The 25,314-nt window shown below is 37.7% G+C and overlaps 1 protein-coding gene across 3 annotated transcripts in view; it reads right to left on the reverse strand.

Moving 5' to 3' along the window:
- PLA2G4A (phospholipase A2 group IVA) overlaps positions 1-25,314 on the reverse strand; it is a 157,037-nt gene that overhangs the window by 96,387 nt on the left and 35,336 nt on the right. For all 3 annotated transcript variants that reach the window (XM_011231846.3, XM_034666785.1, XM_002924848.4), the window contains one exon: positions 9,965-10,046. In XM_011231846.3, the coding sequence (XP_011230148.1) occupies positions 9,965-10,046 (82 nt within the window). The remainder of the gene's footprint in view (positions 1-9,964; positions 10,047-25,314) is intronic.

A 25,314-nucleotide genomic window follows, 5' to 3' on the forward strand; every position in this document is an offset into this window, starting at 1 on the left:
TAAATATTACTGAAGTAAAGATGATGGACTAGCCCTGAGCAGCACTGCAGAAAAGGTGACCTTTACTTTAGGCCCAACAATTTTCTCTCTCTAACTCCTCTCTACTCTTGCCTAGTATGTCTCAACCTTCCTAGAGCTCTGTCCCACCCCACTCTTTTGTATTTTAATATAAGTCAGTGCCAGTCATTTCTTCCAAGTGCATTTGCATTTAACCTTTATTTTCAGGTTCTAAATGCAAATATAATGATAAACCTTTGAATCCTATCTTGCCTCCCTTAATAACTCCAAGGAACAGGATAGAGCATCAAGGGACTTGTTTATACATAGCAGCCCCTGCTTGCTCCAGAACAGGCTCGGAGTTGGAATTGTTACAGCTATAGATGCCAGAGGGCAGTCCCTGCAAATTGCCAGAAATGCAGAAGCTAGACAAGTTAGTGAAGAATTCAGGGTGGTTTCGTAAAACAGAACTTCGGCAGGGATTCTGGATACATTGAAGAGAGAAGAGCAAAGCCCATTACAACAGCAGCAGCATTGTCTAGGAACTCAAATCATCACAGAATACCTTTCCCTCATTTGAAATTACAAAGCAGTTTTATTAACATTATTTTTGAATCCCTTGATTAGGCACAGTCTTCAATTTAAACTCTCCCTATTTTTTCATTTTTTTTTCCTCACAGCCTCAGATCTATAAAAGCACTTTCTCAGGTCACATGTTTCCTTTTGTAAAGGGACACGAAACTATCAGAATGTAGCATCAGCCAGATGGATGTCAGGAAGAAAGCCCAGTAGCATCTATGCACAACTGACTTCATACAGCTTGACTAGCAATTGACTCAGTACATTAACGAAGTGGGTATATGGTAAAAAAACCAAAAAACCAAAAACAACAACTTACTGTAAAGAATGTTGATACTCATGAGAAAACAGAGAAAGATCAATTCAAACAACCCAAAGCAAGTGAAATGTCAATCTAGAACAGAACTGAATTTTTTGTTGCTACTTGCATTGCCTCTTGACTTAAATCTCTGTGATGCCTTTTTGGAAGGAAACAACAATACCTTTGTTATCAGTATCTATGATAGAATGTTTTTAAAAGTTTAGAATCTAGGAATGTTTCCTGGCATCTACTTAGGTTGGAGAGAAAGAGTAGTTCTCCACAAATTCTTATGTAGTATTATAAAACTATTTATTTATATTGTTAATGTTACCTATATGGATTTAGCTGTAGATATGCATTCTACTCTACACAAGACTCATTCTTTTTTCTTTTTTCCTTTTTTAAAGATTTTATTTATTTATCTGACAGAGAGAGAGACAGCCAACAAGAGAGGGAACACAAGCAGGGGGAGTGGGAGAGGGAGAAGCAGGCTCCCAGCAGAGCAGGGAGCCCGATGCGGAGCTCGATCCCAGGACCCTGGGATCACACCCTGAGCCAAAGGCAGATGCTTAACGACTGAGCCACCCAGGCGCCCCAAATTCTTATTTTTCATTAAAAAAGGAGTTCTCAGCCTTGATAAGACTGACATTTTGGGTCAGATCATTCTTTGCTCTGGGATGCCATCCCTGGCCTCAACACAATAGATGCCAGCAGGATCCCCCAATTGTGACAATTAAAAATGTCTCTAGATATTATTGCCCAATGTACCCTGTGCAGCCAAATCGACCCCCCACCCAGGTTTGAACCACTCTACTCAAACAAGGCATTATCCTTGCTACCTGACATTTATTCACTAGCATAAACCATTACAAAATGGCCAGATTCCCTAATGATGGATAGTATACATACTACTTAGTTATAAAACCTATCTCATTCTCCATTCAAGCTGTGAAGTCTTCTGGGAAGCTTACTGCCAACACTTTTCAAAAATCAGTAACATCATATAGCCTAAACACACAATTACTGAGTGCATACCTTCTTGGGTTGGTTTCCCAGAGTTATTCATACCTATTTCATCTTTTCATCTGGACCACAAATAGCTCAAAGGCAAAGCTGCTGTACAAGTAAGCATCAGACTGAGACAGATTTAAGTTCTAGCCACAAAACCTAACAGTTGTGTGATTTTAGTTATTTACTCAATGTCTTTTTAAAAATGTTTGTATCTGTAAAATTAAAACAGCACATATCTTCTCGTGTTACTAAACTGAAAAAATGAAGTATGATGTTAAGTTCTAAGAACTCTACTTAGCATTTTTGTTTATTTAACACGTATTGTGTACACTATTCATCAAGCACCTTTCTAAACACTTTATAATCTTTTTAATCCTTATAAAAAAAAACCTATGAGGAAGGTATAACTATTACCTCCATTTAACCACTAAGGAAATTGAGGCCTAGAAAAGCTAAGTAACTTACCCCAAATCACGGGGTTAATAAATAACAGGGAGATTTGAATCCAAGCAAGCCACTTCCGGAGTCCTTGCTCTGATCTCTAAGTCATGCTTCCTCTTGGGTATGGGACAGGCACTCAATAAAGTTATCTATCACACGTATTATGTTTATTTCTTTTGTATTTCTCAAGGCACTAGGTGAGTACAAGGTATAAACAGCAGATGCTAAGCATTTACTCATGAGGATGTTAATAACGGATGTTCATAAAGGACCTTAATAATGGGCATTAATAATGGGTTATATATTTCTTCAACATTTCTTTTGTAAAGTTAAAAGTTCAAAGCTGTTATTTCATTTTGCATCTGCAGATTTGGATTAACCTTGTACACCAACTTCAAATAATTTTGTCTAGAATTTTATCTAAAATATTTCATAAAAAATATATTGATGCATCGGGAAGAGTAACAATGGAAGAATACTTCTAATGAGTCAGTAACATTTACAAAAATCCCCAGATTATCACTTGGCTAAGTTTCGTTAGTCATTTCATTAACTAGTCATTTCAATCTCTATGTTATATACTTTTTAATTTTAAGAAAAATTTTAAAATATGGAAATATACTAAAATAACATGATAAATATTTTCACACAAATGTTTAAACTTTTAGAGCAGGAGAGGTATTCTCTTTGACATAAAAAGTTTTCTGAGGAAATTTAAAAAACATTTAACTATTTTTAAATTCAATTCCATGAGATATTAATCACATCTTTTCAATACAGAAGTGGTATATGATTTTTTACAAAGAGAATATACTTAACATATGAAAAGAAGCATATCTAAGTCAGTTTTTTAAAAGTTTTTAGAATGAAGGTTCCCCTTCACTTGGTAGAACATGAACATGTTAAAGCGTACATGTGAAAAATATAAAAAAGTACTTTAAGACAAAGAAGCTCAAGTATGAGGCATATATGATAAAAAAAAATCTAAATATGTAGGCTCCATCAGTGATAGGTCCTAAAAAAAAAGAGAGGGAAGATGTGGATTGTGTCCCTATTAATACTGGTAACACACTCTTCATTTTGATGGGGACCTGCTTTTATTATCTCTCAAAAGCATTGCTATCAAATATACAACTGGAATATAGCTGTTAATCTTATTGAATAAATGTGGTGAAAATCCACCCAAGGACCGAATGATATTATCAAAAGTCATAGGACAGTATTTAATGTACTCGTCAGACTTAGATACGCAAACATATACATATAAGCCACATACACACACGAAATCTATGACATTTAAAGACAAAAAGGACTAACTGTGCTCATAAAACATTTGGCCATTTAATAAACTACGTGACATTCTAAGCGAAAGAAGAACAGTAGTGCCCTCCTAACACAATCTATTTCTCAACTTTACAGAAAATACAAGATAAGAGATCAGAGACAGGCATGTTCTGGAACATTTTATTCATCTTGAAATTATCTCCCATAAAAATCCCACTGGGAAACAGTTTCATTATACATAGAATTTTTAAAACCTTGGGTGGATACTCAAAAACATTCCAAAAATATTAGTAAACCAAAACTCATGTTCATCATTAACTTAAGGGCTAATGCTGGGGAAATGTCTGATTTCAGAAAAACATACTTAAGGGTAGCAGGCGGCTATAGGCCAACAGCAGTGCCATTTATACACACACACACACACACACATATATATATATTTGAAACACGATAATTAATCTAAGAAAAGATTGCTTCTATTAATCCAAAGGTGCTACAAAGTTTCTGTACGTTGAAACCCAGGAAGATTCTAGATAGCTATGGATAGAAATAACAGCAGTATTTATAATTTACAAAAAAGATGGAGTATAGGGATGCCTGTGTGACTGAGTTGGTTAAGCCTCTGCCTTTGGCTCAGATTTGATCCCAGGGTCCTGGGATCGAGTCCCACATTGGGCTCCTTGCTCAGTGGGGAGCCTGCTTCTCCCTCTGCCTGCCCTCCCCCGTTTGTGCTGTCTCCAACAAATAAATAAATATAATCTTTAAAAAAAGAAAGAAAAAGATGGAATATAAAATTATTATTATTATTATTATTTTTTAGAGAGCTGAATGGGGGAAGGGGCAAAGGGAGAGAGAGAATACCAAGCGGGCTGCACACCCAGCGCAGAGCCTGACAAGGGGCTGGATCTCATGACCCTGAGATTATAACCTGAGCCAAAATCAAGAGTCACATGCTCAACCGACTAAGCCACAAAGGTACCCCTAAAATTATTTTAAAAATTCTCTCTTTAGTGAGGCAAAAAGAAAGCAATATTCAAGGTGAAAGGTATAATTACACACATTTGTGTATTCTATTCATTAATCCGAAATTCTCTGAGATCTAACTACCAGGCCAGATTCCAGGCTAAGCACCAATTCTCTAAAAATTGAGTAAGACGCAGGCCACAGTTTTACAAATGCTTGATTAGATGCCCAGACAACAAGTGTTAAACAGAAGTCTGGACCACTGTCAGAGGAGCACAGGCGTGAACTGTATCAGAAAAGACAATGTAAGTGCCATTCTACCAATTCTTTCTTTCAAGCTGATAAAAGAAGGATCCAGCAATTTGCTCAACACATTCACCATGGAAATTTCTTGTCTCCCAGATGAAAAAGTGAAAATTATCCCAGTGCACAGACTACCCCCAAAGAATATTCTTTAGCTCACACAAAGATTATATTTAAGAAATAAATATCTTCTGATGTTGATATCTGAAATAATTTTAACAATAATAGGTCATACTTATTGAGAGTGTACTATGGGTCAGGCATGTGACTGCTTCACATTAGTGAACTCCTTGAATTCTCCTAACATCTCTATGGTGAAAAAAGAAGACAGAAAAATTTGCTCAAGGACACAGGACTAGTGTTTTGCCTCTGGAGACCACATTCTTTCATAAACACGCTCTGCCTCCTCCCTAGAGATTTGATCACTGCGATGTTCAAGAAGGTCTGCCAGATAGGGACAACACATTCTCAAAGTAAGTTTCTACATTGCTCTTGCTGCTGATGAAGATTCTCAAAATATTAGATAACATTTCTGCACATTCACACCCAACACCCTGCCTCTCGGGCAAACATTTACAATAGGAATGTTGAGTTCTAAGCTCCTTTCCCAGGGAATCACTAACAGTATGTGTTGAGAGTCATGTCCTTTGGAGATGCTAAATCCTCTTGGTGTTCCTAGAGGTGAGGGGACCGAGGCTACTGCTTGGGAGAGCAAGACTGGAGGAAAGAGGGAGACTGTTCCTAGACCTACTAAATCAGAATCTGCACTCTGACCAAGAATCCGTGGTGATTCATATGGACATTAATGTTTGAAAATCACTACTTGGGGAGATGAGGTCAGCTTTGGACGGGCAAATGGCACAGCTGTTTAAAAATTAGGAACTTGGTCAAGATCTTGCTATGAGTTTACCTGCAATAAAACATCATTTACCCACAGAAACATTAAGAAAAATAAAAGCTTGAGCTTCTTAAGAAAACCTTAAAAGAGTACCTTAAGATATTAAGCAATACAATTTCATAAAAACTGGTTTTAATGCAGTGAGTTCATAATTCTCCCAAGTATATTTATTTTTTCTTAAAGTTTAAATGTTGGGATTAAGCTCTGCATTCCCCTGAATACTTAAGGAAAGATCTATCTGCAATCCTACAATTGTCCTTGAAAACCCTAATGATGATGACGATAATTCTGTAAGGAGAAAGAGTTCAGAGTCCATTAAGACCAGACAAGAATCCTTAGTAGATGTGCTTAATGCAGATATTAAAAATAGCTAACACTGGTGGGGTCCCTGGGTGGGTCAGTCAGTTGAGTGTCCGACTCTTGATTTTGGCTCAGGTCATAATCTTGGGGTCGTGGGATCAAGCCCCGGGTTGGGCTCTTTGCTCAGCCGGGAGTCTGCCTGATATTCTCTCTCTTCCGCTCCCTCTGCCCAACCCACCCCCAACACTGGCTCTCTCTCTCACTCTCTCTCAAATACATAAATAAATCTTTAAAACATAGATAAAAACACTATGGTATCCATTTTCTGATTTCATCTTAGGGAATGAAACATGACTCCATCTAGTTGTGAATTCTGAGACTAGCCTCCATCATCATATACGATCTGTGTTTTACCCAACACGTTTTAAAAGGAGCAGAAACTCAGTGAGGTAGCTAAAACATTTTTTGCCAGCTATTTCATTCTGTTTTCCAATCAGGTTTGTGGCCAGGGATGTATGTTTTTTGTTTCACATACGTACAAAGGAAACTAGCGCCGACTGAAATTTTATGGCTACTGCCGTCATTCCGCAAATAGGTAACTTCTGTTAGAAGAGGAAAGGAACAATAAGGAATACAAAGTTTAATATCCATCCATCCAACACTTGCACCTGGCCCAACGTTAATATGCCCCTGGCTACATTAGATCTAACTACAATTTCCCATACCTTTAAAAGTGAGAGTTATGTTAATACTGCCAAATTAAGGCAAAGTACTTGTTTTAAAAATATGTCTATGGTGAGTCAGGTGCAAATATGAACTTCAAAGTACCTCTTCATAGGACCTGAGCATAAGCAGGCAAGGAAGGGTTGGCACTGGGATACTGGTATAAATGATATAGCTGAGTGCACTGCCATTAGCAACCAGGTCTAGGAAGGGGCTGCCCTGTTCTTGGCTGGCCCAGGGGCCTCGGGCAAAAACAAGGAAATGAGTGAGATGTTATGATTAAAACGTCAGCTCTGATCCCTCAAAAGACAGTTCATGGGGTGCTGCTAATTTTATTATGATGTTTTAGCAATTTAATTCAGTATTTTTAAGTGGAGATAATTAGAATAGGATGACTTATCAAGGGACAAAATAAAAAATTGATATAATCTTAGAATTATCTCAAAAAAAAAAAAAAAAAAAAAAAAAAAGGTGGATTGAGGCATTTTACCAGGAAGCAGCCATTTGATTTGTGTGGCACCCTTGAGAAAGCCCCACATACACAGACAAACCAAAAACCCAACAGTAATCTGTCATTCTTCTTTACCAATATGTAAAACTTTATGGAAATTTGCCTTTCTAAATAAATGCAGACATGCACAAAAGAGCATGTAGGTTTCTGTTTTCATGGCCTTCACAGACCTTAGGACATTTTGTAGCTTTATCCTTGTCCATATTGAAAGAACTATATACAAAGACCCCAATTCCACTTACTTGGTAATTTGTGTTGATCAACCTCACCAAACAGTATGATCAAAACTCCTCTTAGAAAAGTGACAGCTAATGCCAATTCCTTTCCTCACTGTAATCATCTCCTACAACTGCTCAAAAACAAAGGGCTTGGCACTGTATATCATCCCTTCACTTTTTCATGCTAACCTTCTCAATGAATTCATTTCTCTGAGACTTTCTGTTGTTCTTTCTTATCTCCTCCTGACTTTCTATAAATTCAATAAGGTGATATAAAGTCTTGACAACAATCCTCTCCCTTCTTCCAAAAAAATTATATAATAACTCAAGTGAAATAAAATCAAATTACAAATCCTGAATTAAGATTTTAGCAGAATGTCATAACACCGCCCTTTCTCCTATAGTAACTAATCACCCGTGGCTATTCCTTCCATGGGTCTTTCATTTTCAAAAGGAAACTTCTAGAGATCATGGGCCTAAGCTGTGCTGTGTACGCAGTGGGGGATCCAAATGTACCTGTTCCGTGTTTCATGAGATGAATTAATATCTCATGTTAATTTGTAAGTATTATTATCAATGTCACTCATCTAGGTTTAAAATGACATTTGCTGCACCACTGTCTCCCCTGCCTGAGCCTATGGGGCGAGCAGCTAGGAAATCAGATACATACCAACTGAAGGTGACTCACAGAGCAGAGAGCTTGAACTGCCGTTGGGCTCAGCTTAAACATAGTATAAAACCCATTGTCTCTGCCCAACAGAGTCCTGCACTAAGGAAAGGAGTTGCTGTTGCTTTGTATAAGACACAACTATAGTTTTTTAAAAGTCAAATTAGGTCAGTAACTTGCATGCCTGGCAAGTTCCTGACACAGGCTTCTGGTGAATTAAGAACAGCTTTTCTAACAGTTGACCTCTTGAGTTATAAAGCCTGTCCCTTTTCTCCAGGCATTGGGGGCTCTACCAGTTTTAAAATATGGCTTCTGATATCACTTCACTTTCTTCCAGTGAACTCTCATTTAAATGATGAAAATGCAAAGGATTATAAAAAGCAAAATAAGAATCGCTTTGAAGAACTCTGAGGAGAGAGTGATTAAATGGGTTGGAGAGAAGTAGGAGATAAAATTTAGAATATAAACCCCTGGTCCAGATGAGAGTTGAAGAAATTGTCTTTGTTCCCTCACCTCTCATGAAAACCTCTGCTCATCCAAAACTCTTACCCTTAGGTTCTATGTCCTGTTTCCCATTTTCCTTCTAACTTCTACCACTCCCCGACACTCTTTTTCATGCGCTGAAGGCTTGAGCACTGAGCTTGCTTTTTCTTTTCTTAGTATTTAACTTTTCTCCATTGGCCCATTTTCAGCATGATTTCAACAAGCTCACTTTTATTCTTATATTCATTATTATTTTTATTCTTGTATTATTATTTGTATTCTTAAAAATAAAAAGTATATTCTGCATTTGCTTCCAATCTATTTAATATAAAATGGCCAGAACACACGTTTTTTAAAATGAAGATCCGATCGTATGACTTGTGACTCAAACACCATTACATTTTTCCCCATCGCATTTCTGATGAAATCACAATCTTGGGCTTTGTGCTATCAGTGCTCATCCCCCTTCCCCTTTGCTAATAACACTGGACCTGTTCTAGGTCCTCACAAGCACTCTGCTCTTCTCTCGCTTTTGAACATGCTGCTCGCTCAGCCTGGGACTTCTCACTCTCACTGCTAAGATTCTCTTCGGTTTCAATGTCATTGGGCAGGGCAGACTTCCCTGTTTCCCAGACCCGTTAACTGCCACCTCTGTTCTTCTGAGGGGTCAATTGCCCATTCCCATATTTTAGCAATCATCTAAAACTTTGCCAAATTCATCATCATAATCCTTATCTTTCTTTGGAGTCCCACCTCCATGACCCCCAGCCATTTGAGTGGGGAGATTAACTGGGAAAACTGCTTTCCAAAGCATGGAGAAGGGTACAGCCAGCAAGCCAATTCAGCAGTGTCCTCAGGCTGTGTGGTCAGGTTGTTTCCAGCTGCTCTACCCCAGGTTCTATAGCTATTTCCACACATAATAAACACACTCAAAGGCACAAGAACTAGAGAAACTGCATTTTTTAATCCTGTAGGCACCATGCCTCAGAGGCAGCTCGTGTGACTCTTGACTCAGCAAAATAGAATTAAATAGAATTTACTTTAACTCCATAAATCTGTATGTCCAAGACAGTCATTTCGTCTGACTCCAAGTACTCTCAATTAATGTAAAGTCAAGATAAAACAATATTCCGACAGAGAACAAGGCATCAGAGAACTTTTCAAAATGTTATCATTTAAAGATCTAGACAAAGAGGGACAGCCCCCGCTTATCAGAGAGCTAGAGCAACGAAAGAGTGAACCGCAATTATTCACTTTCAACAGAAAAGCAAACAAGGACACTTACGCATGTCACCGAAGGCCCCCTTGGTCACTCTGGTGGCACATAACACCACAACCGTGAATTTGTGGGAGTACTGGTGCTCCACCTGGAAATAAATAATAGTAAATTAAAAACAAGCTTCCAACATAGAATCCAAGCAAACTGTTCTCATTGTTTCCTCGAGACTAGTTAAAAATATTCAGGTTGAAGGGAAGTAACATTCATACCAGAAACATCCTTTGATCCCAGGGCTGTTTCTTATTTGAGCCTCTCTTCTCTCCCACCACAGAATTATTGAGAAGTTTAGATCATGCTTCAAAATGTCACTACAACTTGACTACTGGAACTTTTTTGCTGTCAGGTTTACCAAGCTTGAGGGAAAATGTAAATGACTACTGAAAGCCTTCTAGGAAGACAATGAGGCTTTGTGTGGAATGACAAGGAAGCCTTGGCTTAGAAAGGCAAAGTCTGAGCAAGACGTTTGCATTATTCAGATTTGTTTGTTTTTATTGCTACTGTTCAGCGAAAGTGTTTTTGGCAAGACATTTCCAGAGCAGTATTGAAAACCCTTTGGACCTAAGGCCATAACCAGTGAACTACTTATATTAACGTTGATGCATTTGTTATAAACCATATGCAACCATGTTAAAGTTTCTACAAGATTTTATTAAGTACTTCACGTACCTAGAAAGTAGTTACAACCAAAGCAGAATAAAGAAGCAGGAACTCACAAAGTTCTCTGAGCAACTGAAAATTGCAGAAGTCCTTATCTAAAGCTCAAGCCTGTTTAATCTTAGAAGAGGCCCACATTTACAAGCTACTTTTATCTTTCCTAACTTTAATAGACTTGGTTCACTGATTAAGAAGTCCATAATTGATTTTAAAAAGCTAAGATACTGGCAATACTGATAAATGGATAATGACAGTCTAAAATTAAGGGGGCTGGAAAAAATAATAAAAACAGATTCTTAAGGACCAGCAGTAGCGAGATACAGGACCAACAGTTAACAGCGTTCAACAGTTTCTGAAGGTACCACTCTATCAATAGAATAATTTATGTTCAGATTTATAACACAGAGTCAGGAAAGTGGTAAAATTAATGATGAGCATACTTGGCTTAAAAAGGCAGAGAAGCATGTAAAATGTTTCAAGATAATATTCAAATTTATTGTTGAAGAGAAATACCTTCTATGTCTAGAGGTGCTCTGAGTAGCTAAAGTTTTACTCCACATAAGTAAAACTATCAAGTATAAATGAAATGAATGCTTACAAAAAAGTGTGTTGCTTTGAAGCAGGAGAGCTACGTTCTTGTCTCACTGATTCGAAGAATGAATCTCGTGGACAACGGAGAAGGAGTAAAGCAATAGAAGTTTATTAAGTGAAGATACAGAAAAAGCTCCCAAGAGTGAGAGGGGTCCCTACAGGGTTGTCACTGAGGCCTTTAGGGTTGGTCTTTTATAGAAAGCTAACCAGGGAACTGAAATCCTTTCAACATCTCTAATGATACCACCATTGAGCAAAGACTAGTCATAATACAGTCAACAGGTTACTTCCTTTTTAGGGTCTGGTTACTCTTTGTTGGTCACAGGTGATTACCATAAAAAAGACACCCACCCCACATGCCTAGGGCAGGGTGGTCTGGTTTGTCCCCTTATCTCTGGTTTCCCCACACCTCCACACTTTTAGGGATTTCTGTGAGCTTGATCAACCTAGACCCCCTCTATCTCTCCCTATCTAGCCCCGCCTGCCCCTTACTCAGCTTCATAGAACCCAAAATCACACACATTGCCCCCACCAAAAACAAAAAAACAAACAAACAAACAAACAAAAAAAACCCACTATCATAGTTGGAGACTTCAACACCCCCCTATTAGAAATAGACAGATCTGGGACGCCTGGGTGGCTCAGTCAGTTAAACGTCTGCCTTCAGCTCAGGTCATGATTCCAGGGTCCAGAAATTGAGTTCTACATCGAGCTCCTTGCTCAGCAGGGAGCCTGCTTCTCCCTCTGCCTGCCGCTCCCCCTGCTTGTGTTTTCTCTCTCTTCCTCTGACAAATAAATAAATAAAGTATTAAAAAAAAAAGAAATAGATCTATCAGGCAGAAAATTAGTAAGAATACAGTTGAACTCAACAGCACCATCAGTCAACTAGATATAATTGACATCTATGGACTACTTTGTCAAAGAGCAGAACACAAATTCTTCTTAAGATCATGTGGAACAATCATACAATGTGTACTCTCAGACCACAAAGGAATTAAACTGGAAACCAAAATAGAATAATAGCTGGAAAATCACAAAGTACTTGGAGATTAAATAATACACTTTCAAATAACACATATGTCAATGAAGAAGTCTCAGAAGAAATTTGTAAATGTCTGGAACTAAATGAAAATGAAACTACAACTTAGCAAAATTATGGGGATGCAGTGAAAGGAGTGCTTAGAAGGAAATTAAATAATATGCATATTGACATACATATTATTTCATACATACGTATATTTCATATATTATTTCATGATATGCATATATGAAAAGAAGAAAGATCTAAAATCAATCATCTAAGTGTCTACTAGAAAAAGAAAAGCAAGTTAAATCCAAAGTAAGCAAAAGAAAAATAGTAAAAAATAGAGCAGGAATGAATAAAACTGAAAATGGAAAATCAATAGAGAAAATCAATGACACTAAAAATTGGTTCTTTGAAAAAAGCAATAAAATTGATAAGCCTCTAGTCAGGCTAAATAAGAAAAAAGAGCACAAATTACAAATACCATAAATAAGTAAGGGAAGTTCACTCCTGATACTATGGACATCAAAATAATAATAAAGTAATACTATGAACAACTCTAAGCCCACAACTTAATAATCTAGATGAAATGTACCAGTTCCTTGAAAGACATAACCTACCAAAACTCACACAAGTAGAAACAGACAATCTGAATAGGCCTATAAAGAAACTTCTGAAACAGAAGCACCAGGCCCAGATGGGTTCACTGGTAAATTCTACCAAACACTTAAGGAAGAAATTACACCAATACCCTCCAATCCCTTCCAGAAGAGAGAAGCAGAAACAATAGTACCCAACTCATTTTATGAAGCCAGCATTACCCTGATAACAAAAGCAGACAGAGACATTACAAGGAAAAAAATAAAAATAAAAACACCATTGACCAATATCTATCATACACATAGATGAAGAAGTTCTCAACAAATTCTAGCAAATAGAATCTGATAATATATAAAAGGAAGTATAATCACAACCAAGTATGATTTACCCTAGGAATGCAAGGCTTATTTAGCCTCTCAGAATTTCACTCCATCTCTGGGATTGTGAGTTCAAGCCCCAGATGGGGTGTAGAGATTACTTAAAATAAAATCTTAAAAAAATAGCTCAACATTATAAAAAAAATGACACATATATAGAGATGATAATGTTATAAGGATTCATTGAGTATGAACCATATGTTACATATTCTTCTAGATGTGAATTTTCATTTAATTTTTGCAACAACCCTATAAAATAGGTATTATTTATATATGACTAAAGTGAGATTCTGAGAAGTTAAATAATTTCCCAATATCTCATAGATAGTAAAAGTTAAATTTGAATTAGAATCTATTCTTGCTGGGGTGCCTGGGTGGCACAGCGGTTAAGCGTCTGCCTTCGGCTCAGGGCGTGATCCCGGCGTTGTGGGATCGATCCCCACATCAGGCTCTTCTGCTATGCCTGCTTCTTCCTCTCCCACTCCCCCTGCTTGTGCTCCCTCTCTCGCTGGCTGTCTCTCTCTCTGTCGAATAAATAAATAAAATCTTTAATAAAAAAAAAGAATCTATTCTTGCTGCCCCCAATGTCTTCACTCTCTGTACATTCCTTTACTTACACAGAGAATAATACCAAATACCAATACCTTAATAGTGAAAAGGCTGTTTCCACTTATTAAAGTGGTATAGTTATAATCTAGTCTATTATATCTGTTACTGATCTGAAGTTCCTCTATTAACTGTGTCATTTCCTCTATCATTCAGCTGTTTTAATCTGCTTTTATTTCCATTAGCCTCAACTCTTTCTTGACTAGAAAGAATGAAATACCTGCCTACTCTTCACAGGAAATAAGGGGCAAATCAACCACATTTTTGGTTTTTTTAAGTTAATTTTGGAAACATCAGAAATCTTCAGATTACCTGTAAATTATTTTCAGAAGAGGAGTGTCAAAATCATGCCCATCTCTTTCTTAGGGCTGTAAAGATTATAGTATCTATAAAGTAAGTACAAATTCTTGGAGAAAAACGTTTAGTGTCAATCAACAACTATCCAAATAACTTTAGATTAACTCTTTTCTTTGTTTCCTGGGGCCAGTATCACATATAAATTCAAACTAGTATGGACTAGGCTAGCTTCCAATTTGGATGGGAGGCTTTTGGTTATGTCTCAGGGGTAGTACCAGCGGAAATGATATATTGAATCCATAATCAGTGTTCTCTGGAGGAACTAATGACTCAGCACAATGCTAGTTGGTAGCTGGCAGAAAGAGGCGCCATTTTTCAATTGAGATGTCAAATACAAGCTCAATACACTGACTCAGCCACAAGATTAAGCTCTGCCTTCAGCTCTTGGATTACCTTACTTCGACTGTCTTTTTTCATCCCTCATCTTTTCCATAGTGAAAATCACAACCCTTTTTCTTTTCGCAATTACAATCCTCCAGTCATTAGGAAAATAGTTACTGTATTAAATTCATTCTGGAGAATTACATTACCATGTGCAACTAAAATGATTGGGCATTGGAAAACAGAACTAGTCAGCCTGTACAAAATCAATTTGATGATTCTAATCTGTTAAAAGTTCTACTGTTACAAAGAAGAACTGAAAAAACAATCATAAAACAAATCCGATGGAAGAGAAGGTAGATTCTGCATGCAAGTATCTCTCCTTCTCAACTGCCATTGCCTAATTTTAACTCAAACTAAAACCAAAGACTGTTAGTGTGATAAAGCCTGGAGAATCTCATTACTGAACCCAGAGACTGTGATCATCACAATCAGCGAGAGGCAATTTCAAACAGATCTCAGAAATGTTTTAAAAGAATTTCTGCACTGATGTCATCTAGGAGTTAGGATAGTTTTGTGTTTTTTTTTTTTTAAGATTTTTATCTATTTATTTGACAGAGATAGAGACAGCCAGAGAGAGAGGGAACACAAGTAAGGGGAGTGGGGGAGGAAGAAGCAGGCTCCTAGTGGAGAAGCCTGATGTGGGGCTCGATCCCGTAACGCCGGGATCACGCCCTGAGCTGAAGGCAGACGCTTAACCGCTGTGCCACCCAGGCGCCCCAGGATAGTTTTTTAGATAAGATACCTATTTTTAGTTCCACCTCCTGGCATGGAGTTTTATTCTAATACTTTGAGAGGCACAGGCATTGTGTTACTATTCTCTCACATTTTTTATAAATGGCCAGTTTATCTATTTACAATCTAAACTTGCTTTAAGAATTCTAGTCATGTTGGTGTGCCTGGGTGGCTTGGCTGTTAAGCGTCTGCCTTCGACTCAGGTCATGATCCCAGGGTCCTGGGATCGAGCCCTGCATCAGGCTCCCTGCTTGGCAGGAAGCCTACTTCTCCCTCTCCCACTCCTGTTGCTTGTGTTCTCTCTCTCGCTGTCTCTCTCTGTCAAATAAATAAATAAAATCTTAAAAAAAAAAAAAAAAGATTCTTTTAAAAAAAAAAGAAGGACTCTAGTCATGGACTGCCATATGCATAAATTACCCTAATGTCCCAAACACCTAATTTGTCAACAAAATCTGTTGGCTTTAGCAGAGCTAGATTTTTCTTTATTAAAAGAAAAGCATAATCAGAAACCTGACTTGAGTTTCTTCTCTCTCATAACAAGGAGTTTTCCCCATTTACACAACAAACATATATCAAATACAGTAACAATATATATCATAATAAATATGTATATATCTTTAAAAATTAAAATAAATATAGAGTTAATTTTCACTGAAGTTAAAAGATTTTAAGTCCTATTTTAATCGGGATTACTGAGACTGCTCTGGCAGAAAACCAGTACAAAAAAGAAATATTTGATGGTGACAGCTTGTGTCTAAAATACTCATTTAATGACATACTCACCATAAATTTATAGTGAATATAACATCAAGATACCTAAAATTCAAGTTACCCAAATTTTTAGTACCTAACCTTTAATTGAGATATAGATTCTGGTCCAATGGTAATTGAGTAGCCATAGCACCACACAAACAAAATTTTTTTTGAACATCAGCTTTTTTCCTACTTCAATACTCCTGAAGAAATCTATATTTTCCTTGGAGTAATTATGGCTGAACTAAGGACCTTGAGGGAGAGAGGTACACCTTCATTCTCCTGGAGGGGCTCATTAGAACACATGAAGCACCATGCACACTTGAACCTTTTTCCCCACACATTCTTAAAGATGCTTTGGGTGGCAGAAATACTTACTTAGGTTAGAATTACCGACCTAGCTGATACGTCATGTTCATTCCCATCTAAGATGTCTTTGCAATGATGATTTTCAGATGTGCAGTTAAGTCCAGCAGATCCAACAGATTTAATTTATCTTTATTTTAAGGAACTTCTTAAAAATTTATCCTTATTTTAAGGGGCAATTTATCTTTATTTTAAGCAACTTCTTAAAAACCTTCTCTTGGTCTTAGTTCATCTTTGTCATTAAGCAGTAAGTGAGATTTGTAACTAAAAGACATGGACATAAATCAGGATATTTATAATAGATTGCCTGATATTTCAACTCAGTTTTTCTCCCTTGGTTTCTGCATCTGTAAAATGGTAATTATATCGCTAATGACATGGGATTTGTCAAGAATTCCATGAAACCAACCCAGACTCCAACATTATAATTTCACATAGATCAATACTGAATGTCAAGTTTGGGGGATGATTTTACCATCTGTGGAAATCTTTTAAGATAAGACTTTTTTTTTTTTAATCTATCTTCTGGGGATTATCTAGAGGCACTACTGATTTAGAGTAAATGCAATGGGGAACTCCACTTGTGATAATGGTAGGTTAAATCATAATTAGACACTTCCCACATAAATATTTCCCACAGAAAAGAACTAAAAACCAAATAAGGCTTTACAAAATAAGTAAAGATTTTCCAAAACGTAACTGTGACTGACCTCGGGGTCCTCAGATTAAATATTACTCCAGCTGTATCTGTGAGGGTCTTTCCAAATGAGAGTATCTTTTGAATCAGTGACTCAGGAAAGTAGGTTGCCTTCCCCAGGGTGGGCTGCCATTATCTAATCTGTTGAGGGCCTGAATAGAACAAAAGGAGGACTTTGCCTCTTTTCTTCCAGTCTTACTGCTTGAGTTGAAACCCCTCATGTCCTGAAACCTTCTCCTGACCTTGGCCTGCTATTTATACCATTAGCCCCCAGAAGTAGACTGAATTATACCCCTGTCTTTCCTGGCTCTCCACTCTGCAGATGGCAGAATGTGTGACTTCACAACCTCCATAACCACATGAGACAATTCTTCAAAATAAATCTCCGTATCTAGATCTAACTGCTGTGGTCTGAGTATTTGTGTCCCCCCCCACCCCAAATTCATGTTGGAATCCTAACACTTCAAAGATTACGAGATGAGAGCTTTGGGAGGTGTAAGGAACTCTCATGAGTGGATTAGTGCCTTTACAGAAGAGAATCTAGACAGATTCCTTGTCTCTTCTACCTCGTGAGGACAGAGTGGCTACAAACCAGGGAAGAAGGCCTTCACCGAATGCGATCAGACTGGTGCCTTGATCTTGGACTTCCCAGCCTCCAGAACTCTGAGTAATAAATTTCTGTTGTTTATAAGCTAAATTAAGACTCTATCTATCTATCTACCTCCCTATCTCCTATTGATTCTGTTTCTCTGGAGAACACAGACTAATATAGTAACAAAGAACAAAATAAAAAGGCCTTGGGGCGCCTGGGTGGCACAGTGGTTAAGTCTCTGCCTTCAGCTCAGGGCGTGATCCCGGCATTATGGGATCGAGCCCCACATCAGGCTCTTCTGCTATGAGTCTGCTTCTTCCTCTCCCACTCCCCCTGCTTGTATTCCCTCTCTTGCTGGCTGTCTCTCTCTCTGTCGAATAAATAAAAATAAAATCTTTAAAAAAAAAAAAAAAAGGCCTTAACTACCAGGAAAGAGATCAAAAATCAAACAGCACAAAAGAACCAGAGTGGTAAGCACTGTTTTTGCTGATCCAGAGACGGGGAGGCTGAGACTAAGTAGCCTTGAGAGAGTGAGAGTCTTCTAAGGATTAGCACCCTAGTAAACCAGCCCCCCTGTTTTGAGTTGAAAATTCTATGGACTGCACTATAAGGAATGACTGGTGTCAGGGAAAGGTGAGAAGCTTATCCTCTTCTTCACTTTTCTAGAACAATAACAGCAACGAATGTGCTATTGGCCATAAAACTCATTGTTAGTTTTGCACAGCGCTAGGCTTTGCCACAGGGTTTTGCCACCTTTATATTTTTGATTTCTCAATAGCAGTGTCTCACCTTCTAATGTCCCTTGGTTGGGAATACCTTCCTTTACTGTGTATAGGGAATACCTTTACACACATAGCAATTTATTATTTATACAAGTCTTGTGAAGCAGACACAGCAGGTACTAGTCATACCCTGTTTTTCCACACGAAGCAGCTAAAACTCAGTTTCAGTGCTCAGGAGCACGTAACTGAAGACGGGACCCACCACTAGAATACTAGCTCTTTGATTCCTTACCCTGTGTTGCACCCCCCCCATGTTACCATAATAATCTAGAATAATATCTTTCTACTTTCCTGGTAAAATTTCCAGTCACCCCACAATGACGTTTTTCAAAGGTCCCTGTATTTTAGCAGGCAGTCATGCTAGCACACCCGTGTGGTTGACTATGTCTAATGTGAAGACAACCTTGGGTTCTGTGGATGTGGGACAGTGGCATAAGTCAGGTGGGAAGAGGTGTGGATTCTTTTTCACTCCAGGGAAGTGACTCATTTTCAGAGTAAAAAGATGGAAATTTTTATAAATAATTTATACTTGACCTATCCTTGTAAAATTGGCCCAAAAAAATTTCAATAAATTCTGGAGACACAAACATCCTTCAGGTGAGAAAGTACCTCACGGGGACTCTAAACATAGGGACACTGAATTCGGCCATACGTTTACCACTCCATTTTCTATCAGGTTCTTAAAAGCCAGCACTGCGGGAAGCACGAGAACTTGCTGGCTGTGAACTGCTGTATCAGCCCACGGGGTTCCCCAACATGTTGCTGCATCACAGGTGTGGGGAAAATAAGGCCAATCTTCTGTGCCTTGAGGCAGACAAAACGGTGTTGGCCCGTCTGGCACCACTTGTGACAAGTTAGCTGACTTACTTTTCCCCATCTTTCCTTTTCACTAAAATTGTTCTGTGTTGAGTATGCTCACTTATATATTTTGAAAAGTATCTTTCTGTGAAAACTAGAGCAGGGAATTTTGTCACTAAAACAATTTACACAGACACACACACACACACAGTCTTTTTCATACATACAGAAAGAACAAGAAGAACAAAACTATAAAGCTCTTAGGGATCCTCATTGGAAAGTGTTATACATCAGAATGCAAATTAAACGTCCCACTCCGATGCCGGGAAAGGTAAGGAAAACCATGATACAGTTAGGCGGTTTGCATGCTTCATCATCAGATGCCGCATAGGTAATTACTATGTCCTCAATATTTAGCTGTAGTTAAAATTTGCGAGAAAAGGTGACAGCAATGAGTTTTAAAATATCCAGAGTGCAGTTTGATTTTTAAATATACTCTGTCATGTTAAGAGAAGAAACTACGTGGCCAGCTCACAAGGTCATCTGACAAGAGACATGTGGGGTCTATACAATGGTCAGTAAGAAGGCTTGGTCAGATTTAAGTAGGAGAGGGAAGGGCATTTGGAGTAATCATGTTCTTTGAAATGTATTATACTCCAACCATACTGAACTTCTTCATTTCCTTAAATGAACTTTCTCATCTCCAGATTACCTCACATTTGTTTTTTTCCAATCCAGAAAAGTAATTTTCTCCTTCTTCACTTTCCTTGTGCTAAACCTTCAAGTCTATGCTTACTTGTCACTCCCTCTAAGAATGTCAGGAGGATTCCTGTCATTAGTTATTCGCGTTGTATATTCCCAGAGTAATCTTCATTGTTTCATTTCAGAGCTCTTTCTAAACATTATGGTTATTAGTGTGTGAATAAATCGTTTGTCTGCTAAGCATAAACTCAGTTCAGGGACTCTGTCTGATTCACTTTTGCATCCCGAGTACCTACTGACAACCTACAGGGAGTGGTACAAATGGGCATTCAATAAATAATGATAAGTGCAGAAAAAAGAAAATTACAATAGGTTTAGAAGTAGAATGAAAGTCCAACTGTTAGTACTCAGAATTATTGTTGGTCTTTGTCTTAAGCTCAGGGTACAGACCTCTACCTCATATTCCCTTTTCAGTTCCAAGTGCCAAATTTCATGTAAAAGTTTAAGAATGAACACTTTGATTAAATTCTCTGAGAGTTATAGGAATTACTGGTGGGGTGAGAAAAAAATTAATCTGCACATATATACAGAAACTTCATTAATATGAAAAAACAATATTTTCATTGTTTAAATGCATCTATAGAAAACCATAATTGTGGAAAGTAGGATATTGCTTCAGAAAACAAAGGTATCTCATTTTAAACCCTGATTATATGCTTTTTTAAAAAAGATTTTATTTATTTATTTGACAGAGAGAGAGAGTAAATACAAGCAGGGGAGCAGCAGAGGGAGAGGAAGAAGCAGGCTCCCTGCCAAGCAGGGAGCCCCATGTGGGGCTCATCCCAGGACCCTGGGATCATGACCTAAGCTGAAGGCAGACGTTTGACTGAGCCACCCAGGCGCCCCTGCCTTTTTTTTTAAAAAAAGATTTTTTAATTTATTTATTTGAGAGAGAGAAAGCACAAGCATGAGCGGGGGAGGGGGTCAGAAGAGGGAGAAGCAGACTCCTGCTGAGCAGGGAGCCCAGTGCTGGGCTCGATCCCAGAACCCTGGGATCATGACCTGAGCTGAAGGCACACGCTTAACTGACTGAGCCACCCAGGCACCCCTGATTATATGCTTTTCACAAAAACCACACTTTAAATATAAGGAAAAATATAAATTGAACATAAAACGACACATACACTAATCAAAGAAACTAGAAGAGGTCAAATTAATAAAAGACAAAGTAAAATTTAGAACAAAGTTATTATTAGAGATTAAAAAAAGACTTACAGTGACAAAACATCAATTAGAGAAATATATACACCCAGAAGTTATATGCACTAATAACATTTCTTTGAAATTCATAAACCAAAAGTTGAAAATGGAAACATACTGTTGTATATGCAACATTTACCAAAATAGAAAATATGCTTGCCCATAATCATGTATAAACATATTGCAAACAACAAAAAATCATGCAGAGTATTTTCTCTGAACATAGTGGAATTAGATTAGAAATCAAAGACAAAGACAACTGTTTGAAAATTAATATACACATGTCTAAGTACCCATGAGTCAAAGCTCAGTTCAGGGACTGAGTTAGAAAAAGTTAGAAAATATTTTTCATTGAGCAATTATGAAAATGTGACATTTCCAAACCTATGTGCTATATCTAAAGTAGATGGTCTAAAATTAATAAAGCTCTAAGGATAAATATTTAAAAATTTAAAAGGAAGAAGTAAAATTGGCATTATTCACAGATACAGGGATGTGTAAGTTGAAAATCCAAAAGAACCTACAAACTATTAAAATTAATAAAGAAATTCAGTAAGTTTACTAAATATACAAAAATCAATTGTATCTTGATCTAAATGCAAAAACTAATTGGAAAATAAAATTTACAAATAATGACACTAAAATATCAACTATCAAGAAATACATCTAAAAAAAAGATATATAGTAATCCCTCTTTAGCCCAGGGGCTACATTCCAAGCAACCTCCCAGCTGCCCTACCATGGATGCCTGAAACCGTGGATAGTACGAACTCTCTATATGCTATTTTTTCCCAAAATACATACCTTTGATAAAGTTTAGTTTATAGATTAGACACAGTAAGATATTAACAATAACTAATAATAAAATAGAACAACTATAACAATACACTATAATAAAAGTTATGTGAATGTGCTCTCTCTCTCAAAATATCTTGTATTGTACTCGCCCTCCTTCTTGTGATGATATAAAATGATAAAATGCCTAGGTGATGAGATGAAGTGAATGAACAACCCGGGCTTTGTGACGTAGCGTTAGGTCACTACAGTCCTTCTGATGACACATCAGAAGGATGATCATCTGCTCTGTCTAAAGTCACCACAGGTCACTGAAACCACAGGTAAGGGGGGAATGCTATAAAAGATTTCTTATTGAAATCAACAAGACACTCCTGAGAGAATTAAAGATAATCTAAATAAATGGCTTATTAAAGGGTGGGAAGATTCAATATCATTATCATATCATCTCTCCCTTAATTGGTCTATAAAATCATTACAGAGCCAATAAAAATTCCAGCAGTTTTGTGTATATGTGTGTTTGTGCAAATTGACAAACTGATTGCAAAATTTACATGGAAATGCAGAAGACTGATAATAGTCAAGACAATCTTGAAGAAGAAAAAGCTGGAGGATTTTACACTACCATATATAAGATACATTTCAAAGCTACAGAAATTAAGATGGGACACCTGGGTGGCTCAGTTGGTTAAGCATATGCCTTTGGCTCAGGTGGAGACAGTCCCGCATCGGGCTCCTTGCTCAGCGGGGTGCCTGCTTCTCCCTCTGCCTGCCGCTCCCCCTGCTTGTGCACTCTCTCTCTCTCTCCCCCCCCACCCGGACAAATATAAATAAAATCTTAAAAAAAAAAAAAGAAATTAAGATAGACGTACAACTGGCATTATATAACAAAGCCTAACAGACCAATAGAAGAGCATGCAAATCAACCACACACATAAGGCTGCTAGATTTACGGTAGAGGCGCCATAACCATTCAGTGTGAGGAGAGTTATCGGGGGACTAGAGAGTTCGTAGTATATTCAGATAAGGGAATGCTACATGGCAATGTAAAAGTGTGCGATTCTGCTGCTTTACAACAACATGAATGAATCTCACAGATGTAATGTTGAAGGCAGGTATCTATATGAAGGTCAAAATGGCAACATTTACTACAGTAATAGAAGTCAAATGTTGGTTACCTTTGTGGAGTTTATTGACTGGAAGTGACAGGAGCAACTCTTCTGCAATACTTTTAATGCTGTGTATTTTTACTTGGATGATGGTTTCATGAGAGGAAAACATAGGTTAATATCCATCAAGCTGAACGATTAAGATTTATGCACTTTATATATGCTATACCTCGATTAGAAACAAACAAACAAACAAGAGTCCAGCAGGAAGAGCAGCTTGTGAAGAAAACTGAGAAGGAGCCAATTGCAAGAAAATATGAAACAGAACAGAGAAATCTGAAACAGAACCACAGAAAAATCGATCTAAATGCAAAAACTAATTGGAAAATAAAATTTACAAATAATGACACTAAAATATCAACTATCAAGAAATACATCTAAAAAAAAGATATATAGTAATCCCTCTTTAGCCCAGGGGCTACATTCCAAGCAACCTCCCAGCTGCCCTACCATGGATGCCTGAAACCGTGGATAGTACGAACTCTCTATATGCTATTTTTTCCCAAAATACATACCTTTGATAAAGTTTAGTTTATAGATTAGACACAGTAAGATATTAACAATAACTAATAATAAAATAGAACAACTATAACAATACACTATAATAAAAGTTATGTGAATGTGCTCTCTCTCTCAAAATATCTTGTATTGTACTCGCCCTCCTTCTTGTGATGATATAAAATGATAAAATGCCTAGGTGATGAGATGAAGTGAATGAACAACCCGGGCTTTGTGACGTAGCGTTAGGTCACTACAGTCCTTCTGATGACACATCAGAAGGATGATCATCTGCTCTGTCTAAAGTCACCACAGGTCACTGAAACCACAGGTAAGGGGGGAATGCTATAAAAGATTTCTTATTGAAATCAACAAGACACTCCTGAGAGAATTAAAGATAATCTAAATAAATGGCTTATTAAAGGGTGGGAAGATTCAATATCATTATCATATCATCTCTCCCTTAATTGGTCTATAAAATCATTACAGAGCCAATAAAAATTCCAGCAGTTTTGTGTATATGTGTGTTTGTGCAAATTGACAAACTGATTGCAAAATTTACATGGAAATGCAGAAGACTGATAATAGTCAAGACAATCTTGAAGAAGAAAAAGCTGGAGGATTTTACACTACCATATATAAGATACATTTCAAAGCTACAGAAATTAAGATGGGACACCTGGGTGGCTCAGTTGGTTAAGCATATGCCTTTGGCTCAGGTGGAGACAGTCCCGCATCGGGCTCCTTGCTCAGCGGGGTGCCTGCTTCTCCCTCTGCCTGCCGCTCCCCCTGCTTGTGCACTCTCTCTCTCTCTCCCCCCCCACCCGGACAAATATAAATAAAATCTTAAAAAAAAAAAAAGAAATTAAGATAGACGTACAACTGGCATTATATAACAAAGCCTAACAGACCAATAGAAGAGCATGCAAATCAACCACACACATAAGGCTGCTAGATTTACGGTAGAGGCGCCATAACCATTCAGTGTGAGGAGAGTTATCGGGGGACTAGAGAGTTCGTAGTATATTCAGATAAGGGAATGCTACATGGCAATGTAAAAGTGTGCGATTCTGCTGCTTTACAACAACATGAATGAATCTCACAGATGTAATGTTGAAGGCAGGTATCTATATGAAGGTCAAAATGGCAACATTTACTACAGTAATAGAAGTCAAATGTTGGTTACCTTTGTGGAGTTTATTGACTGGAAGTGACAGGAGCAACTCTTCTGCAATACTTTTAATGCTGTGTATTTTTACTTGGATGATGGTTTCATGAGAGGAAAACATAGGTTAATATCCATCAAGCTGAACGATTAAGATTTATGCACTTTATATATGCTATACCTCGATTAGAAACAAACAAACAAACAAGAGTCCAGCAGGAAGAGCAGCTTGTGAAGAAAACTGAGAAGGAGCCAATTGCAAGAAAATATGAAACAGAACAGAGAAATCTGAAACAGAACCACAGAAAAATCGATAAGAGGCAGGGAGGGAGGGAGAAGCAGGCTCCCGTACAAGTAGGGACTCTCGGATCATGATCTAGGCTGAAGGCAGCCGCTTAACCAATTGAGCCACCCAGGCACCCCATCAAGAAGAGTTTAAAGAAGAGAATGACCA

Source organism: Ailuropoda melanoleuca, chromosome 8 (assembly GCF_002007445.2).
Source record: "Ailuropoda melanoleuca isolate Jingjing chromosome 8, ASM200744v2, whole genome shotgun sequence".
NCBI lineage: Eukaryota > Metazoa > Chordata > Mammalia > Carnivora > Ursidae > Ailuropoda > Ailuropoda melanoleuca.